Source organism: Hyperolius riggenbachi, chromosome 6 (assembly GCF_040937935.1).
Source record: "Hyperolius riggenbachi isolate aHypRig1 chromosome 6, aHypRig1.pri, whole genome shotgun sequence".
NCBI lineage: Eukaryota > Metazoa > Chordata > Amphibia > Anura > Hyperoliidae > Hyperolius > Hyperolius riggenbachi.
Window position 1 is genome coordinate 359,650,906 of NC_090651.1, and position 22,415 is coordinate 359,673,320.

Genomic DNA, 22,415 nt, shown 5'->3' on the forward strand with positions numbered 1-22,415 from the left:
ACTTCTTGCATGGAGTAACAAAAAGGCTAGAAATACCCCTGCTCATCTGTGACATAGCGGCAGAGGTTGAAGCCCCACAATCAGCAGGAGACCAGCTGTGAGCCAACCATGCAAGAGCATGCCGAAGTTCTCTTGATTGGTGATAACAACCAGGTGTAGGTGGGAGAGCAGAGATCACCACAGCACCATGTGAGGAGCCATGTGAGTAACAGCCAACATGTTTCACCAGTGTACTCTAGCTTTTTGATCGTTGGAAAAACATGGGGTCAGTATGGTGCCAACATTTCAGTGGGAATTGTAGAATGTGCATCTGTTAAGTAAATACTTTGCTCCCAGAATGCACAGCAAGCCCCACCAGCCAATAAGAGCAGATCCCACCACAGACAATTATAAAGGGATAGGGGGAGGGTTTGTTTCACTCCATCATGTGTGTAATAAGAGGCAGAGATGGAGAATGTGTATGCTTCATGAAATAGCTGATATTTAGGTCTGTTAACCAACTTACAACTGTGATTTATAGGGTGTATAGTATTTTTTTCCCAACTTCCAAGTCCAGTTATTCTTTTTACACTTTCACTTTACTTTGACTTGCAAGCTGTCATAAACAGGAAACCATCAGAATCAGCTAAAGGACTATCAAATGTCTTTAGCGTAACTTCACATTGGAGGATGGTCATTTCTTCTGCAATAAGTACGGTTCTCAAAAACTTTCATCATATCTGAAAACATGGTACTTGTGCCCTCCAACTGTGTAATAAGAGGTATGTCTTGCCCCTAATAAAACCAGGTGTCCTCCTGGCTTTAAAAGTTCTAAGATCTTTCTCAAGTTTCTCACGTAGTCCTCTTCATCTTTGCTGATCACATCCAACAAGAAACTGGTGATGATGCAGTCAGCCTGAGGAACCCCTATCAGGTCTGTTAGAGATTCTGTCTCTGGATCAAACTTCACAACATGCGTAATGGCTGACTTCAACCTCATTTCTTTTGCCTCACATTGGTCACTGGAAAAAAAAAGAATGTAGTGAACTGATGACTGCAGGTTGGGTTGTACAGGTGCTACTTTGCAATACAACAATATCAAAAACAACTATAAACGGGAACCTGTAACTTGAAAAACGTAGCTTCTTATCCACGATGGTCCAGAGGCTTTCTGATACATTTTTTATCCAACCCCTGCTGTGCATGACCCTTTAAAACATATGGGACAAGAGCTTGCTGGATATGTTCTCTTGGCCATAACCATGACCATGTATGAACATTCACACGCGTTTTACGCATGCATAGTATAGCCATGCTCAGGGAAGCATGGCCACAAACTAAAAGAGGGTACCAACCAAGGGTGGTGGGGTCAAGGAGGACCCTCTACTTGTGTAAGTATGTAACTTCACATTAAATTCAAAGGTAATTCGATGGCAACTCACCTTGTACCTTCTAAGTCAGTAACATGTGCAGCCGTGTGCCCCCAGCAGAAAGCTCCGGTACGATCATCATGCCATTTCATTATCTCCATAATGCACTGCTCATTTGTCCTCATCAGGATAATTTCTTTGAAGAATTCACAGGCAGAATACAGATGGTGTATAATGGGTCCTGCACTGATGTCAATCAAAAGGTTTCCAGTCATGTGACCTGCGGGGAGTGCAGAGTATATTAAAGAAAGTAAGGACCACTATGAGGACAAACTACAACATTTGTAAAATGTATAATTCTCATTTATTAGTTGTACATTTGCCCCGGAGTAAAACATTAAGTACATTACTGTTTTCTTATGTTTCTGTCATTTACAGCGGGCATTGGAAACATGACAATTCCTTATTCAAAACAGCACTCCTTAGATGGTAGAGGCACACTCTAACTGTCAGAAACATGTGTACAGGAGTAGACTGGCTTTTTAACACCATTGTATAAATCTTTTACAAAGAGGTTTTTTTTTTTTGCTGTTTCACAAATATATACCCATTCATGAGAAAATAGATTTTCTCAGCGCCATTGACATCAATGCATTTGGAAAAATAATTTACTCATGATCATATATTTTTGCAAATGGTCTTCTGTGTGTGAAAATATGTTTTTGTCATGCCCATTTATTTTTGAAAATATCCATATGCACGAAAATGTGCCAACACAAAAACGGCCCTTCTCTCTCCTCGGTACACGGCCTAATAGTTGTTTTTTAATTATTTATTTTTTAAATTAGGAGCTATTTGGTACATTTTAGACTTTACAAAAATGTTAATGGGCATAGGTCTACAAGATTTGAATGAGGCCAGAACTTTAGCTACTTTCGCCTTTTGGACGTTTCTATTATGCACGGCTGCTAGAGTTGGGCCGAACAGTTCGCCTGGCGAACCTCTCTGGGCCTCTTACTACTTCCGGCTCGCAATGACCCGGAGTAGTACGCCTGCGCTGCCCGGCGGAGCGCGTCCTAGATCGCGCTCCCGTTGCCGGGCGCTCTCTGCGCATGAGCGTGACGTCACTCATGACGTCACGCACATGCGCAGAGAGTGCCCGGGAGCGCGATCTAGGACGCGCTCCGCCGGGCAGCGCAGGCGTACTACTCCGGGTCATTGCGACCCGGAAGTAGTAAGAGGCCCATTAATTTAGAGATGTTCGCCGGCGAACGGTTCGGGAACCGTTCGCCACATCTCTAACGGCTGCGCGCTCCAGTGCCACAACTTGTCAGTCCAGAGATCAATAAAGGGGAACACAGTTCCCATTCATTGATCTAAGTTCCCGTTAGAAAGACCAACAGTTTCTTTCAGAAGCCGCAATCTTTCTAAAGAAAAAAAAACGTTTCCCGTCCTCTCTTCACTTCCTGTAAGCAGGAGAGCTCGCTTACAGGAATAAAAAAAAGAATTTTTGACTGTGGCCATTTTGTGGCCAAATAGTAAAACTACATCTACATACATTTGTTTTTAAATAAATACAACTTATTACATTTAAAATTAACTGTTTACCCCCCCCCCCCCTCAACACACACACACACATACACATTCCAAAAAATACCCAAATACATTTTGTAATTTAAAAAAATTACAATAAAAAAACACATAAATAGTTACTTAAGGGTCTGAACTTTTTAATATGCATGTGAAGAGGGAATGTTACTATATTTTTTAAATTATAAGCTTGTAAATAGTGATTGACGCAAAAATGTAAAAATGCACCATTATTTGCAAATAAAATATTGCCGCCATACATTGTGATAGGGACATAATTTAAATGGTATAATAACCAGGACAAATGGGCAAATAAAATACGTGGGTTTTAATTATGGTAGCTTGTATTATTTTAACCTCCTTGCCGGTTATCCCGAGCTCAGCTCGGGGTAACTTGCGCAGGAGGATTTCTCAGGCCCCGCTGGGCCGATTTGCATATTTTTTTTTTCCTACACACAGCTGGCACTTTGCTAGCTGCGTGTAGTACGCGATCGCCGCCACTTGTTGCCGATTCACCGCTACCCACCACACTGAGCGCCCCCCGCCCCAGACCCCTGCGCAGCCTGGCCAATCAGTGCCAGGCAGCGCTGAGGGGCGTATCAGGATTCCCTGTGACGTCCCGACGTCCATGACGTCGATGACGTCATCCCGCCCCGTCGCCATGGCGACCGGGGAAGCCCTGCAGGAAATCCCGTTCTGAACGGGATTTCCTGCTTACTCTGATTGCCGAAGGCGATCGGAGTGGGTGGGGGGATGCCGCCGCTCAGCGGCTATCATGTAGCGATCCCTGGGCTCGCTACATGATTTTAAAAAAAAAACATTAAAAAAAAGTGCTGCGCTGCCTCCTTGCTGGATTAATTAGACTGGCAAGGAGGTTAAAGCTATAATGGCTGAAAACTGAGAAATAATGATATTTTTTTCATTTTTTTCTCTTAATATTCCCATTAAAATGCATTTAGAAAAAAATAATTCTTAGCAAAATGTACCACCCAAAGAAAGCTTAATTAGTGTTGGAAAAAACAATATCAATTCATTGTGATAAGTAGTGATAAAGTTATTGGCACGTGAATGGGAGGTGAAAATTGCTCGGATGCATAAGGTAAAAAATGACTGAAGGCTGAAGTGGTTAAACGGGGTCTTTCCATGAAACAAGACAGCCTCAGTGCAGAGGTAGAAGTTATTAAGTGAGGCCTTCCTGACAAAAAAAAATACTTTTGAGGAGAGGAGAAATTGATGAGAAAAGGAGAGGAAGGTGAGTCAGAAAGAGAATAATGCGTCTATGCCCCGATTTATGCATTGAAGTCTACCATTAGCTTCTCCTTTGGGGCATTTGAACTTGACTTTCTTTTGTCTGCAGTAAAAACAAGTGTAAAAGTAGATTTAAAGAGGAACTCCAGTGAAAATAATGCAATAAAAAAGTGCTTCATTTTTACAATAATTACGTATAAATGATTTAGTCAGTGTTAACATTGTAAAATCTTTCCTCTCCCTGATTCACATTTTTACTGCTGGCAGGTGATGTAGCAGCTGCATGCTTTTTTGGCAGTTGAAAAAAGCTATAAACAGCTATGTCCCACAATGCAATGGGGTTCACAGACAGGAAACTGCCAAGAGTACTACAGTCCTCAGAGTTTCTTGTGGGAGGGGTTTCACCACAATATCAGCCATACAGCACCCCCTGATGGTCTGTTTGTGAAAAGGAATAGATTTCTCATGTAAAAGGGGGTATCAGCTACTGATTGGGACAAAGTTCAATTCTTGGTCGGAGTTTCTCTTTAAGCATCCTGCTTGAAACTTCTGGTTAACTGAGCTCTGGACAACAGGGTTTTACTGTAGCAGCAAACTAGTGCCTTTTGGGTATGTGCATGTCCACAATAAAGATTTTACACGAGTATATGTGAGCATTCACCAGGGAGTGACAGAAATGGGGGTGGAGACAGCACTAGACCATCACAGAGTAACAGGATGGGTGGAGTCTAAAGGGTGGGGGCAAACTGGGTATGGTGGAGGCATGTGGCGTGAAGGAGGGGAGTAAGTGACATGTAAGGAGTGATGTTGCAAACAACACATTTTCAAACGTTGCAAACATTCGTGAACCGGAAAACTGCGTGAACCACCAGAGACTTACATGGGGAGACGAATTCTAAAAACTATAGGGACTGTTTCTGGCCACAAAAGTGATGGAAAAGTTGTTTCAAGGGGCCTAACACCTGGACTGGGGCATGCCGGAGGGGGGTCCATGCCAAAAGTCCCACCAAATTACGTAGATGATAGCCTTGCTCATCACGTGCTAATCACAAGTAACCACAGTGTTTTTACTAGTTGACTCCCTCCTGACATAAATGTTAGTCCTCTCGGCAACAATCACGTTACAAATAAAGGCCCTGCCTGTGAGGTCTTATACAGGGGGCAGCAGTGGATACTAGATGATGCCAGTAGTGGTTCTGGATAAAGATGTCCTGAACATAGAATTTTCCGTTCGCGAACGGCGTACGCAAGCTTTCAAAAATGTTCGTGAACAGGTGAATCTAGCTAACCGCCATAGACTTCACTGGGCAGGCAAATTTTTAAACCAGCAAAGACTGGTTCTGGCCACAAAAGTGATGAAAAAGTTGTTTCACGGGGTCTAACACCTGGACTGTGGCATGCCTGAGGGGGATCCATGACAAAAGTCCTACCAAAAATTACGGAGTTGACGCAAAGTCGGGTTTTGTGTATGTGTTTCAGTGTATGGGCAGCCGACGGATCTCTGTGTAATCAGATTCGTTCAGAGAGAATTTTGTCTCTTGGTTGAATCTGCCCATCACCACTAGATGTATGGCCACCTTTACATTTGTATTAGTGCAGGTTGAGCAGCTGCAGCTTGGAAGTATAAATGATCAGAGATTTTGGGGAGTAATTTTGAAATTTACCAAAACGTGCCTTGCTTGGCACGTTTTGGTAAGTTACAGGAAAAATGGTTATGAAAATTAACTGGATCACTTTCTGCACAGAAATCCAGCAGACACTGAGCACCAGGGAGGTTAAAGAATAAGCAGTGGACAGGAAGAGGCCCAGACATCCTTTCCCCCTTTAAAGAGAAACGGTAACCAAGAATTGTACTTCATCCCAATCAGTAGCTGATACCCCCTTTCCCATGAGAAATCTTTTCCTTTTCACAAACGGATCATCGGGGGGGGGGGGTCTGTATGGCTAATATTGTGGTGAAACCCCAGCCACAGTGTGATGTCAGGACCATGGTTCTGACACCACACTGTGGGAGCCTTGTTGCATTGTGGGAAATAACAGCTGTTTCCAACTGCCAAAAAAAGCAAGCAGCATCTCCTTCCATTGACATCACTTGCGAGCAGTAAAAATGTCACCATGTGATAATTGTCAGAATGCAAATCAGGGAGAGTAAAGATTTTACAATGGGCAAACACTGACTAAATCATTTATACATAATTATTGTAAAAATGAAGCACTTTTTTATTACATTATTTTCACTGGAGATCCTCTTTAAAGGATACCCGAACTGACAAAAAAAAAAAAAAAAGGAACACAGCATAGTTATTTGTGTGCTAGGCACTGTACATACACATGTTTATCTTATCAGGTCACATATGCATGTATGTATTTGTATTGCTGGATGTCCTGATTGTACAAGGTTTTAAAACGTCTCATTTATCTGTGCTCCCCACTATTTGTTTTGTACTATGTACAGCTTTACTGAAGCTGTTGGCACCATATATGGATAGTGTACTGGTTAAAAGCACTGACTTTGACATGCGAGACCAGAGTTCAAATCCTGGCTGGGGTCTGTACCTATTCAGTAAGGAGTTCAAGGCAAGACTCCCTAACACTGCAGGGTGGTCTTTTGCGCACGTCCCGTTGGCTACAGCTTTTGACTGCTTTGAGTCCGTCAGGTGAAAAGCACTATGCAAATCTTTGAATTATTATTATTAATATAGATAACATTTTTTTTTTAGCAGAGTCTGGTTATGGATGCTTTAGTGAGCATCGTACTTTTTGGAAAAAGAATATTACCAGTGCACATAATGACATCAACATAATCTATAAATCATCCACTTACATTTCTTTTTACTTTTTTTTCATGCTTCATTAATAGGAATGAGCGCACAGAAATTTCAAAATTCCAACTTTTGCATCAGAATTTCAAAACTTGAAGTTCACAAAATTCTGGCTTGTAAGTTCTGAAATACTTTTGCTTAGCATTTTTGCTTAGAATTTTCACCTTTATGTCCCCTGAGCTTGTTCAGTAGACATTTTTCTCTCTGCATTTCACATATGAACTAATAATCAAAATTGAAATGTAACAATGATGTGAAGGTAGCGAGCACAGGCACCTGATAAAGACATGCCCAATTATAGTCAATACAACAAAACATACATAAACAAGGAGATCAACTGATAAAACCTAACACCAATGTAAAGGTAATTATTAAATTCAATCTCTTATAGAAGGCTCTCTTAAAGGATACCCGAGGTGACATGTGACATGATGAGATAGACATTGGTATGTACAGTGCCTAGCTAGCACACAAAAAACTAAGCTGTGTTCCTTTTTTTCTTTCTCTGCCTGAAATAGTTAAATATCATGTATCAGCGCTGCGCAATATGTTGGCGCTTTATAAATACAATAAATAAATACATAAATGTATGTAAGTGGCCGACTCAGTCCTGACTCAGGAAGTGACTACAATGTGACCCTCACTGATAAGAAATTCCAACTATAAAACACTTTCCAAGCAGAAAATGGCTTCTGAGAGCAGGAAAGAGATAACAAGAATCAATAGTTCATACATTTTAGCTCTGGCATACTTCAATGAATGTGTCGTTGAGCAAAAACAATAAAACAGTTAAACCTTAAAAAGTAGATTTAAACATAAAATAAAACTGTGGAATATCTTAAAAAGTAATTTTTAGGAGGAGGAAGATAGATACAATCGTTCATTTTATTTGTTTATTTTCGCCTCGGGTGTCCTTTAAATATACTGTATTACAAATATTAGCTATCAATATCATTAGTTTACCTACCCATACTGAAAGCATTGTGCATTTTCTCCACGGGAAATTTTAGTAAGTCATCTTTAAAGGTCGTATCAGGGTCTCCAGAATAGTATGTTTCCAGGGATTCTCTGGAGTCAGGCTCGTGTTTATGGTAGAACTTATGGGAGCTGGGGTCCATCTTGTATGGCAGATAGAAGACACTTCACAGCTTTCAACTCTGAAATTCCGATAATGAAAAAGCAATCAATTCTGATAATCACAAGCACGTCATGTGTTCAGGAGACATCATCTGACTGTATGCTTATCTGATCATACTTAAAATGATTAAGTATGCCTCCCTTCTTCAAATAAAAAAAACAGTCTATTCTATAGATTAGTCATCACAAACAATAAAGGCAAGAACGAGTGAGTGTTACAGAACTAGTCAGGCAACCAGCAGAGGACTACTCCTTGGAGCAAATACTGAGAACTGGACACCAAACCTTGTGGAAAATAATGCTTATTGCAAACAGTACATACATATTTGTAGAGAAGAGACAACAAAAACACACAGAGACACTGGGAGCCCAATCTCATGTAAAATAGTGAGGACTGAGGCTGTAGAATTTTAACAGAATACATTATGCTCACAAAGGTGGGTTGCAAGGAATGCAACCGCTCATGAGGGCATGTGGGGAAGTACTGTTCCCACTCAGCCTTGTGGAAGAAATATATTGGTTGCTGCTCCAAAAATCGACAGGGCTCGCTATGAGGAGGAGGGGGGGTGCCATGATGGAGGGGGAGCCGCGGCCACACAGAGACTCAGCCATGTGGAGGGGAGCTTGACTTCTCCCTCTCTCCCCAGGGCTACCCACCGTGCTCCCCGCTCTATGCAGAGTACGCACTGTGGGAATACAACAATCTTGTGTATGGAGAGCAGCTTACTCAGGTCTCTGGTTACCTGAACACGTGCCGGTGCCTTGCCTCAGCTAGATTGCTCGTACAGCTCGTGTAGCATATAGATGAAAAGATGAGACGGCACACCACTGGCTATGCAAAACTTGCTGTGTATTAGTCGAACAAAACACTACATGTTACGGATATAACATCCTTCATCAGGTGTAAAACAGCAATGAAGCGTATAAGAACAAGGTGGAAAAATTGGGCACCCTCATACAGGTCGAGATGTTGTTATCAAGGGTAGACATTATAGTTCCACTGCATGGGTGGTATACGGGCTTAAATGCCAGTGTGGGCTCATGTACGTGGAGACTACCAGAGCAGTCAGGTCCCGCATACAGGAGCACAAACGAGCTGTTACCAAGTATGCAGAAGGAGAGCGTAAAAATGATGACACGTCTGTAGCCAGAAATTTCTATGCAGCAGGACACAATGCTGCACAATTAAGGTGGTGTGTGTTAGAGTCGGTTAGTTTATCTAAGAGAGGGGGAGATCAGGAGAAGGTGCTAAAACAAAGAGAGGCGCGATGGATCCATGATATGGATGTGGTAGCCCCTAGAGGCATGAACGAAAGATTACCCCTTAAATGTTTTTTATAGGATGCAATATTATGTTGAGTTATGCAGATCTATTTATGGCTGGTATGTGTATGAGTTTTAATTCCATGTTTTAATTCATAGGTGGTTCTGTGGCAGTCCTTGATTGGAAGTGCCAGGAGTACGGTCAGTTCATAATTTATATATATTGGTAGCCGAATAGGAGTGCCATTTGACCGACATTGCACAATGGGGAATTGCACCAATTGAACTATACACTATGGACTAATGGGTTAATGTTTAAGTGGGCGGAGTTGTCAAGGGTGTGGTGGTCCACACTTGAATGTGTATTTATACTTGTTCTTATACGCTTCATTGCTGTTTTACACCTGATGAATATATTGGTAGGTGAACAGAGGCGTCACAGAGGTGCTCTGCTTGCTATAACTGAATTGCTGTTGTTTATCCCCTGCTTATTGCCTGAAGAAGTGGGCTGTGCCCGCGAAACGCGTTGCATCTTTGAGCTATTTTCAATAAATGTGTATATCTATATATTTACATTCCTTGGAGTCTGCTTTAACGGAGGCGAGTCCACCACTTCCTCCCAGCAATTTTTAAAAAAAAATTTTATGTACTTTTATCCTTCTGGCGCCTCTGTTCACCTACCAATATATTTGAGTCCACCCCAGTTGGAGGGTGATCTACCTTCTTTCTTCCTATCTACAGAGAGCGACTTCTTAATCCTGAGTGAGGACAGGTCTAATCTCCTCACCTGCCTAATGAGTGGTTACCTAGGTGGTAACCCGTGTTTGTGAGTATCACCATCTCACTGTTTCATTTATCCAATCAATTTTGACATACTACACCATATTGGGCTCTCGATTTCTCTTCAACTTTACACCTGATGAAGGATGTTATATCCGTAACATGTAGTGTTTTGTTCGACTAATACACAGCAAGTTTTGCATAGCCAGTGGTGTGCCGTCTCATCTTTTCATCTATATGCTACACGAGCTGTACGAGCAATCTAGCTGAGGCAAGGCACCGGCACGTGTTCAGGTAACCAGAGACCTGAGTAAGCTGCTCTCCATACACAAGATTGTTGTACTTTTCTGCCTCATCTGCATACAAAACTGGTCTAGTAACTTTTTCAATGCAAAATAAATAAATGAAAAGTCAACACAGGATAGGTCTAAATAGGCCTAGTGCTATAGGAATCCATGTTTATCTCATCCTGCGACGTGTCAGTTCATTTTTACTTACTGTACAATCTCAAAGATTATTGAGATGAATGAAGTAACTATGGCTATGTTAATTCTTGGCCAGGCTTTGGAATCCAAGATCAGTATCAGCCCCCCATGTCCAGGCGATTTTTTACAGTTCAGCACTGTGCAGCTTCAACTGTTTATTGTGCAATGCACAGTCATACAACTCAGCACACAAATGAATTTTACCCCTTTTTCTTCCCAATAACAGAGCTTTCTGTTGGTGGTCTCTGATTGCTGCTGACATGTGTTTTTTTTCTTTATTTACAAATAAAGAGTGTTTTTTTTATGTATTAGCCTCCTTCCTCCCTCCTTCCCTGCCTAAATTGGCACTACACTATGATCCATACATATCAAACAAACACAGAACACTTGTATTGCGCTTTTCTCCTGGCGGACCCAAAGCGCCAGAGCTGCAGCCACTAGGACGCGCTCTATAGGCTGTAGCAGTGTTAGGGAGACTGGCCCAAGGTCTCCTACTGAATAGGTGCAGGCTTACTAAACAGGCAGAGCCGAGATTCAAACCCTGGTCGCCTGTGTCAGAGGCAGAGCCCTTAACCATTACTCCATTCAGCCACTCACATCATAATATCATATCCTCTCATACTCTCATAGGCATCAGCCTATGAGAGGGATTAGATTGTGAGCCAACCAGAGGAACAGCCAAGTGACAAGGCTGTGCCCAGTACAACCCTGTGCTTGATCACAGCACTCTACAAATGTTTATTTCCTTTTTTTAACAGCCTGCCAGCTCCGATCACGGCTGGCAGGCTGATCACAGAGCTCCGTTGCATGTCTCGGCAGGGAATGATCATGTATGGGTGCGCGCGTTCCCTCCTAGTCTCCGCCTCTTGGATGTGACGTTAGGCGGTCCTGGGGGAGCCACTCTGCAGCCGCCAGTTGGCGTTAGGTGTCGCAGAGCCGTTAATTGGAGTTGGGGAACACTAACCATTATATGCCAAGTGAAAACAAAAATCTATAAATGAACGCTCATCTTTTGGCAGCATCAGCCTTCAATTGAAAGTTTTCCAAATAAATAGGTGAAATATTTGAAATTCATATTATGGTGGCCAGGCCCGACAAGGGTCAGGGTGCTACCATCAATGTGCCCCAGCCATGGCAATCTAGGATGTAGGTCAGGCCAACGGCTGGAGCTGAATCCAAAAATCTGGAAATTTAAAAAAAATGAATAAATAAATAAATACGGGTCATGTTGCAAACTCTCCTGAGACCTTTTAACTCTTTGTCCCCCATGCAGGCTGCAAAGGCGAGGCTTAGCCCCTGAGCAGTACCACATTACAGGGTCAAATAGAGATAGAAACTCCCACCCCATCAAGCTCCAAAGTACTCTTGTACTTATGTTATGGTCAAGGAGCTTATCCCCACCTCTGTATAATACAATTTGTAAGCCCCCATTAATAATGGAGCCTCCAAAAATCTGTCCCCTGTCCCCTTCTTCTTCACCCCCCCCCCCCCCCCCCAGGTGGAATAAGCATATGGTAAGTAAGCACCTGTATAAATAAGTTGGTGACTACTTGTATAAATAAATTGGTGGCTACTTTCTAATTCACCTTTTAATAATGATCCCATGTCAAATCATTTAGAATAAGGGCCCTGTAGGAAATGCTCAAAAGAAGTGCCCCACTCCACTAGATCGCTCAAAAGTGAACTTGGGGATAGCTGATAAGTCCTTGCACCACAAGTTATCAGCAGTGTTGTTGTAGATAATGATGTGTTTGATGAATGTGGTGGAGGACTTCAAATGATATGTTATGGGGCCCTTATTCCTTATTCATGAAACTTTAGGATTTAGCCTTAGGATTTCCCAACACTCAACCAAAAGAAGATCCATCAAACTTCCACTAAACCAAGGTAGGTGGAGCCAGTGTAAAGCTCCAGACCCAGTACAACAAACAAGGTAACAGCTCAGAGTCCAATCATGCAAACAGAAGAGTGTTTTTGTTTCGGGCTTATGATAACTAAAGAAGGGCAAATATAAATAACTTTGCCATGAGCTATTGTCACGTGCAAAAGAACCTACAACAGATAAAAGTTACATAATTTGACTGAAGATAGAAAATATATCTCTGCCTTTTTTCCAGCAGCTTTCTGTCTATGCCCCTGGCAAATGGGGTAAACTAGAGCGGAAATTGTTAAAAGGGACCCCCAGCTTCCACCAGTACCTGCTTATTGTCCAACCTCCTCCTGAGTCCTGAACAACGGAGTTGGGAAGATCAGCTTGACCTTTTCCAGAGCCTCCTTCCCACATCATGGATCATGTGGGCTGGTATAGCTCAGGGTGGGGAGCACAACATGGTCAAGGTTTTAAATTCTGGCTATTCAAGCCTGCATGAGTGACAGATGTTTTGATTTTTTTCACTATTCCCCTTTACATACCTAGCAAATGTGGTTACAATAGATCAGGGGTCTCAAACTCGCGGCCCGCGGGCCATTTGCGGCCCTCGATACAATATTTTGTGGCCCCAGGGCCCCAGAGTCTGTAGAGGCACCCAGTGGCTACAAGAGGAAAAAACAATTTTCAAATCAACCTTATAGTTTTTGAGAAAATCGATTTTAAAGTTGCAAAGGAAAAAAATACACATTTAAAAACCCGTCGACTTTAATGGTTAATAGCAAATCCACCTTAAATGCTAGAAACCCTAAATTTGCAGGATATGTTAAGGAGATCAATGGGAATAAGAGGAAAATTTTTTTTTTCAAAAAGACCTTATCGTTTTTGAGAAAATTGATTTTAAAGTTTTGAAGGAAAAAAGTATACTTTTAAATGCGGTAAATGTCACTTTTAGTAGCAAACCTAACGGTAGTGTAATTTTACATTCATCAAAAGAAAGAGCAATAAATTTCCTGACGGGGTTTCCAGGGGGTCCATACGCAGCCGCAGCGCTTTGGCCAGGGATCGCTATACAGCTGCAATATGGCTGTATGAAGATCCCTGGCATTTTTTTCCTATTTTCCCAATTTTTTGCACATGTGTCAAACTCCAGGCCTGGAGGGCCAGATCCATGCCAGTGTTTAGGATTGACTGAGAAAGAGAGGGATGTGTTCTACCTGATGGACCACACCTTTCCTGATTCAGACCCATCAATTCATTTGAGCTGTATCAAAAATGTGTGAGGATCTCGGCCCTCGTAGGACCGGTTTGACATACCTTGTTTTAGAGTGTGGGAATTTTTAAAAAAAAAATTATGTGGGGTCCCCCCTCCTGAAACTTTTTAACCCCTTGTCCCCCATGCAGGCTGGGGTAGCCAGAATGTAGAGCTCCGACCGATTGGGGCTTCACACCCTGACTATACCAGCTGCAAAAAAGGTCCCTTAATGCCGATTTTTGTTCCAGGGTATCTGTTGGGGGGGGGAGGGGGCAGGTTTATTTTGCTCTGGGGCCCCATTGTTGCTTAAACCGGCCCTGCCTGCCGGCAAAAGCAAAAGAGACACGGAAGCGAACTATTTTTGCCCATTTTACCTTATAGTTCGCTTCAGTGCTCCCAAGTAATCCGCCGCATCCCCGCCGCTAAACGAGGGCTGCAGAGCCCCCAAATCCCCCGCGCAAACATCCACGACTGCGCTGAGGGGCAGAGCTTCCAGCTGTAGCTCTGCCCCTTCTGACGTCAATCGCCGAATGGATCGCCGCCTCTCCCCCGCCCCTCTCTGTGAAGGAAGAGTGAGAGGGGCAGGCAGAGGCGGCGATCCTCCGTGATTGACGTCAGGAGGGGCAGAGCTGAAGCTGAAAGCTCTGCCTCTTCCAGGAAATGCCGGCGGATTGCCCCCCGGGGCCATTTGGGGGCTCTGCAGCCCTCGTTTTGCGGCGGGGATATGTGAACTCCCTTATGCAGCCCCCGGGTAAATTGAGACTTTGCCTCCTGCGGCCCCCGGGTAAATTGAGTTTGAGACCCCTGCAATAGATGTATAGGGCTTTTTCTATCAACTGCTAAAGTCATAATTCGTAATTCTGTCAGATTTGGAATTCGGAAATTCTGACCATCCCTGCAAGATAAATTCAGTTTGTCCCTATGCATTATAAAACCTAGTACTTTTACCACTTCTTTATTTAAGAAAAACAAGTACTTTTCACTTTAGTTGGGCACAGGACAGTAGAAAGCCCTACAGATGGCGATTGAGAACTCCAAAGTTCAGACATTTAGTAGTTTGGAAGGATTTTATTGATGTTACTCAGTTATACATAATCAACACATTTTTTTTTTATCTCAAATTTATTTTTCTGTAAAGTCAATTAAAAGCAGAATAACCTTATGGTTAAAACCGTAAAAGCTTCAGTACGTGGTAAAGGTTAATTTTTACAAAGTAGATTCAGTAGTTAATATTTTACTTTCTCAGCGCTTGACAACCCAGAATCACAGCTCTGCAATTCACACCACAGTGCTCCGAAGACATGTGACCATCACCAAAACCAAAAGACAGGCTCGTTGGTCACTTGTACTCTAAAAAGTCACAATTTATTGCTTAAAAATACACAGGTATCTAAAAACTTACATCGTTCCGCCCTGAGGATGGCGGAAGGCCGAAACCGAGACTGGGCACTTGCTGGACCTACTATACTGATCTTATATGTGTATAAAATACACTATATGCGAGTTTTATCTTCAAGGGTCCCTGTTATAAGGGCCCACGATGTAAGTTTTTAGATACCTGTGTATTTTTAAGCAATAAATTGTGACTTTTTAGACTACAAGTAACCAACGAGCCTGTCTTTTGGTTTTGGTGATGGTCACCCATCTTCGGAGCACTGTGGTGTGAATTGCAGAGCTGTGACTCTGGGTTGTCAAGCGCTGAGGATTATTGCTGCATGTATGAAAGACCATAGATGGAATTGGTTACCTAAACTACTGGCAGAGTTACCAGATCAGGAGAGATATCATTGAATGAGCGTCTGTATCTACACTACAACTGTGATAATCTTTTACTTTCATTCTACTTCTGTTTGCAAGTTGTTATGAAAAGGACACCGTCATAATCACTTAAAGGACTCTTAGATGTCCTTGGCATAACTTCACATTGGAGAATGGTAATTCCTTCTGCAACAAGTGCATTTCTCACAAAATTTCATCATATTTGAATACATGGAACCTGTGGTCTCCAACTGTATAATAAGAGGCGTTTATTGTCCCAAATAAGATCAGGTGTCCTCCAGGCTTTAAAAGCTTTACGATCTTTCTCAAGTTTCTCATGTAGTCATCTTGATCTTTGCAGACCTTATCTAATAAACAAGCAGTGATGACACAGTCGGCCTGAGGAACTTCTATCAGGTCTGTTAGTGATTCTGTCTCGGTGTCAAATTTCACAACATGCGTAATGGCCGACTTTAGCTTCATCTCTTTCGCCTCACATTCATCACTGAAAAAAAGAAGAAAAGTTTTTTTTTGTCAAACTGAAGATCACAGATGACATGGATTCTACCTTGATACTGTATATAGCAGCATAGTAAGTCTCTATTAAATACAAATTGCTAGAACCAATGTGCCAACAATTAATACAAAGATTACAACTAGTTGAAAATGGGAGGTAAGGGTGTACTTACCTCATTAAGTAAATATCACTCCAGTAGTAATAAAATGTCTTTATTAAACAAACTAGGTGATACTCAAGACAGGTTTCAACTTGTTTCCTGGGACAATGCTGCTTCTTTAGGCAACACATTGTATAGACTAGAGGTGCCCACACTTTTTCGGCTTGTGAGCTACTTTAAAAAATTAGCAAGTCAAAATTATCTACCTATGTACAATTTTAGGAGGACACTTGTATATACAGAATGGAAAATGTAGTGGAGTTGGGATCTACCATGAAGTCCTTTGTGATCTACCGGTAGATCACGAGTCACGACCTACCTAATGGGCACCCCTGGACTAGAGTATCTCAAGTGTGGTTCAAGTGAGCTGACTGCTTCACATTTTTATTCATTGTTGGTTACCCTGTTCTACCAATCTGATTCAATATCCATGCTTTCTGGAGTGTTGGTACCCCTTTCCCCAGAGAATGGCTTCTTAAAGAGAACCCGAATTGGGCTGGAACACAAAAGAGAGATACTTACCTAGGAAAAGGGAAGCATCTGGATCCTACAGAGGTGTCCCGTGTCCTCCTGACCTCGACCGCTACACAACCCTCTGGAATTTTGTGGCTTTGCTCCTTTTCATGCACAAGCACGGACATTCTGCACCTATACGAGTATGGCCACACCTGCACAGTAGCACAAAATTGATCATTGACAAGCCGCTCCAGTTTACTGTAGAGGTGTGGCCCTACTCATGTAGGCGAAGTATGGCTGCACTTATACAGGCATGGAGCGGGGCCATGATCAAATTTCCAATAAGCTCTTGTCGGATATGTTTCAGCCCATGGCAGCAACTGTAGGGGCCATAAGCCCACAGGGTCCACAGGTTTCCATCTCCTTAAGTAAGTATGTACCTTTTTTTCTAATCCAGAGTAATTGGGTTTGTTCTCCCCACTACACACTATGTGGTCGCCTTTGCTGGAGGTACACCCTTGTAAGTTTGTATCATCATTTGTCATCTACTTCAATGCTCACAAGATACTACACTATATTGGCTAATGGTTTCATTGTCTTAATTCAAAGGTCATTTTGTGAGAACTCACCTTTTTCCTTCTAAGTCGGTAACATGTGCAGCCATGTGCCCCCAGCAGAAAGCTCCCGTACGATCATCCTGCCATTTCATTATCTCCATGATGCACTGCTCATTGGTCCTCATCAGGATGATCTCTTGAAAGAACTCACAAGCAGAATACAGATGGTGAATTAGGGGGCCGGCACTGATGTCAATCAAGAGCTTTCCAGCCATGTGACCTGCAGAAGACAGCATATTAAAGGAAATGTTAGCCCAGATTAAAACCTGATACTTACTGCTGTGTCAGTGTAACAAGGAAATATGTGTATTCAGAGGAATTGAAGTTGACGGTATAAATTGCCATAGACCAAAACAGAAGATGTCAGTGTTATAGTGGGGAACTTTACTGAGAATCCCCTTGAAGGTTCTTTCTGTCCCATTTGGGGCAGACAACAATAACAACAATAACAATAACATTTCTATAGCGCTTTTCTCCCATAGGACTCAAAGCGCTTAGGCTTTCTCAGATTCAGTAGTTGGTAGTAGGATGAAGTGTTAACACAACAAAATTATATTTCTGCAAATGCCAAACTGAACAGGTGGGTTTTCAGTCTGGATTTAAACACGTCCAGAGATGGAGCTGTCCTGATCTGCTGAAGTAAGGAGTTCCAAAACGTAGGAGCAGCATGACAGAAGGCTCTGGGACCAACAGTTTCCAAGTGGACTCTGGGTATGACTAAGTTATTGATGCCTGTGGATCTGAGATTGCAGGGAGTGCTATGCAGCTGCAACATATCTTTCAAGTATCCAAGGCCTACAATATGAAGTGACCTAAATGTCAGAAGGCCAATTTTAAATAGGATTATCCATTCCATAAGTAGCCAGTGAAGGGAGTGCAGGACTGGTGTTGTGTGGCAGTGACGGCTTTGGTTGGTCAACAGTCTGGCACCAGTATTCTGTAACAGTTGTAGTTGGTACAAGTCATTTTTTGGAAGGCCGGTGTAGAGAGCATTATAATAGTCCAGTCTGGATTTTATGAAGGCATGGACTAAGGTTGACAGATCTTCTGGGGGGATGAGTTGCTTGATTATTGCAAAGTTCTTCAGGTGAAAATAGGATGATTTCACCACAGCAGAGATGTGAGTTCAGAAGTTTAGATCCGCATCAATTAGAACTCCCAGGTTACATACATGCTCAGAACTGTGTAGATCGGTGCATCCCCAGTGGTGAAGACTGTAAGTTAAGTTGATGTGTTGTCGTGCACTGTCCTCCAATCAGAAGGACTTCAGTTTTATCTGCTTTTTAGTCTTAGCCAGTTGTCACTCATCCATTGCTGTAGTTCACGTAAGCAGGCGTTTATAGTTGGAGTTGGGTCTGTCACACCAGGCTTGAAGGAAAGATATAGTTGGGTGTTGTCATTATAGCAGTGGTATGCCAGGCCGTGTTTTTGGATTAGTTTCCAAGCGGTAACATGTAGATGGTGAAGAGCAGGGCAGAAAGGATTGAGCCCTGGGGAACCCCATACTTAAGTGGTACTGAATTGTACATGAAGGGCCCCATAGACACTTTTTGGGTTCTGCCACTCAAGAAGGATTGGAACCACTGAAGAACTATGCCATCAATGCCGCAGTATTCCTGTAGCCTGCTTATCAAGATGTCATGGTCAACTGTATCAAAGGCTGCAGAAAGGTCTAGCAGTATGAGGATGGAGCACTCTCCAGACAACTGTTGGGAGAGAAGTCTTGCCTCTACCTACTGTGGGTAACACTGAATATCAGAGTCTTAATAAATGAACATGGCTTGTCTCTGCTATAGAGACAGTGGTGAAAAGGCTGCTTACTAGGCAGACTTACAACCCTGTTGGCAGTATTTCCATTCTAAAGAAGATCTAGAAGGTTCCTGATATCAATTGGATTTCTGGTCCCCAGACATAATTGCGTCTCCCTCCACCATGTAGCCTTCCTGGCAATATGAACGAGCCTGCCTCTCCCAGGGAAAAGAAGCTGAAAATGGTATGGACGAGTCAGGCTCATCCAGCAGTTCTAAGAAAGATACATAGAGCGCTCCATAGTGTAAAAACATAAAGCACTTTAATATGCGCAAGTTTAAAACGTACTTACAAAATCAAGGATGCAATAAAGCTCATAGATAGCCTGATAAGCAGTTCTAAGGCAGGGTGTGTTTTTTCCGCATGCGTTTTTGTTTTTTCTTATATATGAGAAATTTTTACATATAAAAACTTACTCTGGACACCTGGATGCGACAAAATGCACATGAATGTGAATTTTAATGTGAAAAAGGCAAGCCATAAAAATGCACGTTTTCTGCCAAAAAACGGGGACATTAAGCCCTGGCAGAAAGTGAAAATTAAATGTAATTTATTTTTTGACATGATTTTGTGTTCAAAACTTTTATTATACTCAACAAGTATACAAGACCCATGCTTGACATATTTTGGTAAGTTGCAGGTGAAAATTTCATCAAAATGAATTGAACCACTTTTTGCAGAAATTGAACTCTAGGGACCTTAATATATGGCCTTTGTACAGGTGAAACTCGAAAAACAAAAACTCGGCCTATGGAGGCACCGGCTGTGCCCAAATCTCCTGCACTGTTTTTAGGGCACTCGTGTTTTAACACTTTGTTATAAAAGGCCTTATAAACCACCAGAAAGCAAGTAAATACTCAAAATAATTTTAACAGTCCTTTGTCCCAACTTTAGGGTACTGCTTACACTGCTTTAAGTGCTTAAGTTATTTTGAAAGAGAATGTGAAAATTATCTCCTAGGAGAAATCACAGGAAGAAAAGTTAATTGCATATGGGCCACAATGTCTTAGGTTAGGCAAAAAAAAATGCTTTTCACCTTCACTTCTGCCCTTTTGTTAGTAAACTTTACTTTTAACCATATGTTGAAATCAAAGCTTTGTTTTAAGTTTGATATATTATGAAAAGGACATTTCTGGCAATGGCCGTGATCATATGACTATGCTTTAATCCCTTTAATTTCAAACCTTTCTAATGTGAAGATATCAGACTCTTGTGCTCAGCGGACTGATGGACCAGAGACTTTTAGATAGCTAGTGGAAGTGGAACCTCTTGAATTTCCAGTGAATATCCATGTTTACTTATGATTGAACTGAATGACTGATATCTTTAATTCACCATAAAGATTTGCAGTGGCATCTTTGGCCACAAATGGTCATCATGGCCATAAATGCTGAGTGGCAAGAGTTGAAAGAAAGAAGACTCGGGCATATACTCGTTACTGAAGACTTGAAGATTACAGATTAGAAGAAATGAAGAGAATAGTAGGGCAAAATCACTTCCAGGTGGTGAAATTGAATTGTTAGATTGATTTAAAAAATTAAGTTTAAAACAATTACAACTGCATATTTGTCAGCCTGTTCAAGAAAATAAAAATTATATATATATTTTTGAAGTTCATAACGTCTTTGTTGTACGGGTGTATCACCAGGGTCTTAAAATATCACAGGTATTTTGCACAGGAACACAAATGTACCTCATTTACAAAATTTGATGACAATTTCAAGGTAAGGATTAAAATGTTCTTATTCCAGCCCATTTTGTAACACGCTCTCCTAAACAGTTTAACAGCAACATAATAAATATCAACAACATTAGTCTACTTACCCATGCTAAATGCATTGTGCAGTTTCTCCATGGGAGATCTCAGTAGCTCATCTTTAAATGGTGCGTTGGGATTTCCAGAAAAATAAGTTTCCAGATATGCTCTGGAATCATGGTCATGTACGTGGTAGAGCTTGTAGGAGCTGCAATCCATCTTGTATGTCTGGCAGAAGACACTTCACCGTTTTCTACTCAGGTAGCTCTAATAGTGAGAAGGTGCTTGAGAAGAGACTGTGATATATTATATCAGAGTTAGCAGTAATTGTAAATATCACAAGCACATCATGTGTTCAGGATCCGATCATGGGACCTCAGCTGTATGATTTTTTATTTTCTCATACAATCATTTGCTAAAAATCATAAATCACTTAATATCTGGAGGTTGTTTTAACCTTATGTGTGAAAGTAGTTTTTACATTTTGGCAGTGTCTCCATTGCTTCTACCACACCATCCAGGGAATTTGAATCCAGGTCAAATTCAGTGAGGCTCAGGCAACCTACCTAAGTGAGACACACACATACGTAATAACAAATTTTTACCTTTTTGGGTGCAGCACAGATCAATATTGATGGCTGAACATTGCGATTTTGCATTCACAAATGCGTCCGCGAACATTACCATGAACGTTCACAAACCGATCATTCTCGGTGGGCCCCTTGAATGTAATGGCATAGCAAATTTCTGAAACCTTCAGGGCATTTCTGAAGCTACAATTTATTAAAAAAAGGTGTACCGAGTACACCAAAACCCAGGCAGTGGCATGGCAGAGGGGATCGGCGGAAAATTCCGCAAAAAAATAAATTTTTTTACACAGAGGCTTTGTTTCATGCCTAAAAGCCAAAAATCACATATAGTTTCTAGATCTTTCAAATAAAGATCTTTATAATGGCCGCCGCGGTTACCTGCCTAAAAATTGTTATAGCATTGTCGCCCGGAGTATGTAAATAAACTTGTTGTATTTGACAAACACTTTGGCAATTTTTGTGACTGCTTGGAGGAGGTAAGTCCACCACTGCCTCCTCGTGTTTTAAACTTTTTAGATTAGTTAATCCTTTTGGAGCCTCTGTATCCATACTATGCTAAAAATTGTTATGTTCAGCCACTTTAGCAGAGACCAGAAATGCGTGCCATTGCAAATTTCTCCATTATATTTTGAAACTTTTTGTGACCTAAAATTTCAACTTTTTTATATGTTTTAAATATTACAACTCAATCAGGTTGATTCACTAAAGCTTAACCACTTCGCCGCCCGGGTACAGTATATCTACGCTCCTTTGGACTTCAGTTCCCCGCCCGGAGTGTAGATATACGCACCCCCCCGTCGCTGCCGCTGCTGTCCATGCTCCCGCTCGCACATGCGCGCACTCCCGTGATCGTGCACGCCGCCGGCCGCTCGCCGGGAGATCAATGAACGTGAAAATCCATTCCCGTTCGTTGATCTCTGCCCCCCAGCAATGATCGGCTGTTTCTATGAGAAGCA

The 22,415-nt window shown here is 41.9% G+C and overlaps 2 protein-coding genes across 2 annotated transcripts in view; both read right to left on the reverse strand.

Annotated features, from left to right (window-relative positions):
* The window catches only part of LOC137522259 (uncharacterized), a 61,751-nt gene extending 53,580 nt beyond the window's left edge, over positions 1-8,171 (reverse strand). The window contains exons 1-4 of the mRNA XM_068242288.1: positions 7,977-8,171; positions 1,422-1,629; positions 709-1,001; positions 583-595 (exon numbers count right to left, since the gene is read on the reverse strand). Coding sequence (XP_068098389.1) covers positions 583-595; positions 709-1,001; positions 1,422-1,629; positions 7,977-8,127 — 665 coding nt within the window. The 5' untranslated portion in view covers positions 8,128-8,171. The remainder of the gene's footprint in view (positions 1-582; positions 596-708; positions 1,002-1,421; positions 1,630-7,976) is intronic.
* A 7,279-nt stretch (positions 8,172-15,450) lies between these two features.
* LOC137523021 (nicotinamide N-methyltransferase-like) lies at positions 15,451-21,161 on the reverse strand. Its single transcript, XM_068243199.1, has 3 exons — positions 20,938-21,161; positions 17,317-17,524; positions 15,451-16,059 (listed from the first exon to the last, which is right to left on the reverse strand). The coding sequence occupies exons 1-3, from the start codon at positions 21,086-21,088 to the stop codon at positions 15,759-15,761; spliced, it is 660 nt and encodes a 219-aa protein (XP_068099300.1). The 5' UTR covers positions 21,089-21,161; the 3' UTR covers positions 15,451-15,758.
* Between the last annotated feature and the right edge of the window lie 1,254 nt (positions 21,162-22,415).

Coding starts and splice junctions, on each gene's coding strand:
- LOC137523021 (XM_068243199.1), bottom strand. CDS start 21,088: ATGGATTGCAGCTCCTACAAGCTCTACCACGTACATGACCATGATTCC. Junction 17,525..20,937: donor GCACAATGCATTTAGCATGG/GTAAGTAGACTA, acceptor TGTCTTCTGCAG/GTCACATGGCTGGAAAGCTC. Junction 16,060..17,316: donor ACCGACTTAGAAGGAAAAAG/GTGAGTTCTCAC, acceptor TCTTTTTTTCAG/TGATGAATGTGAGGCGAAAG.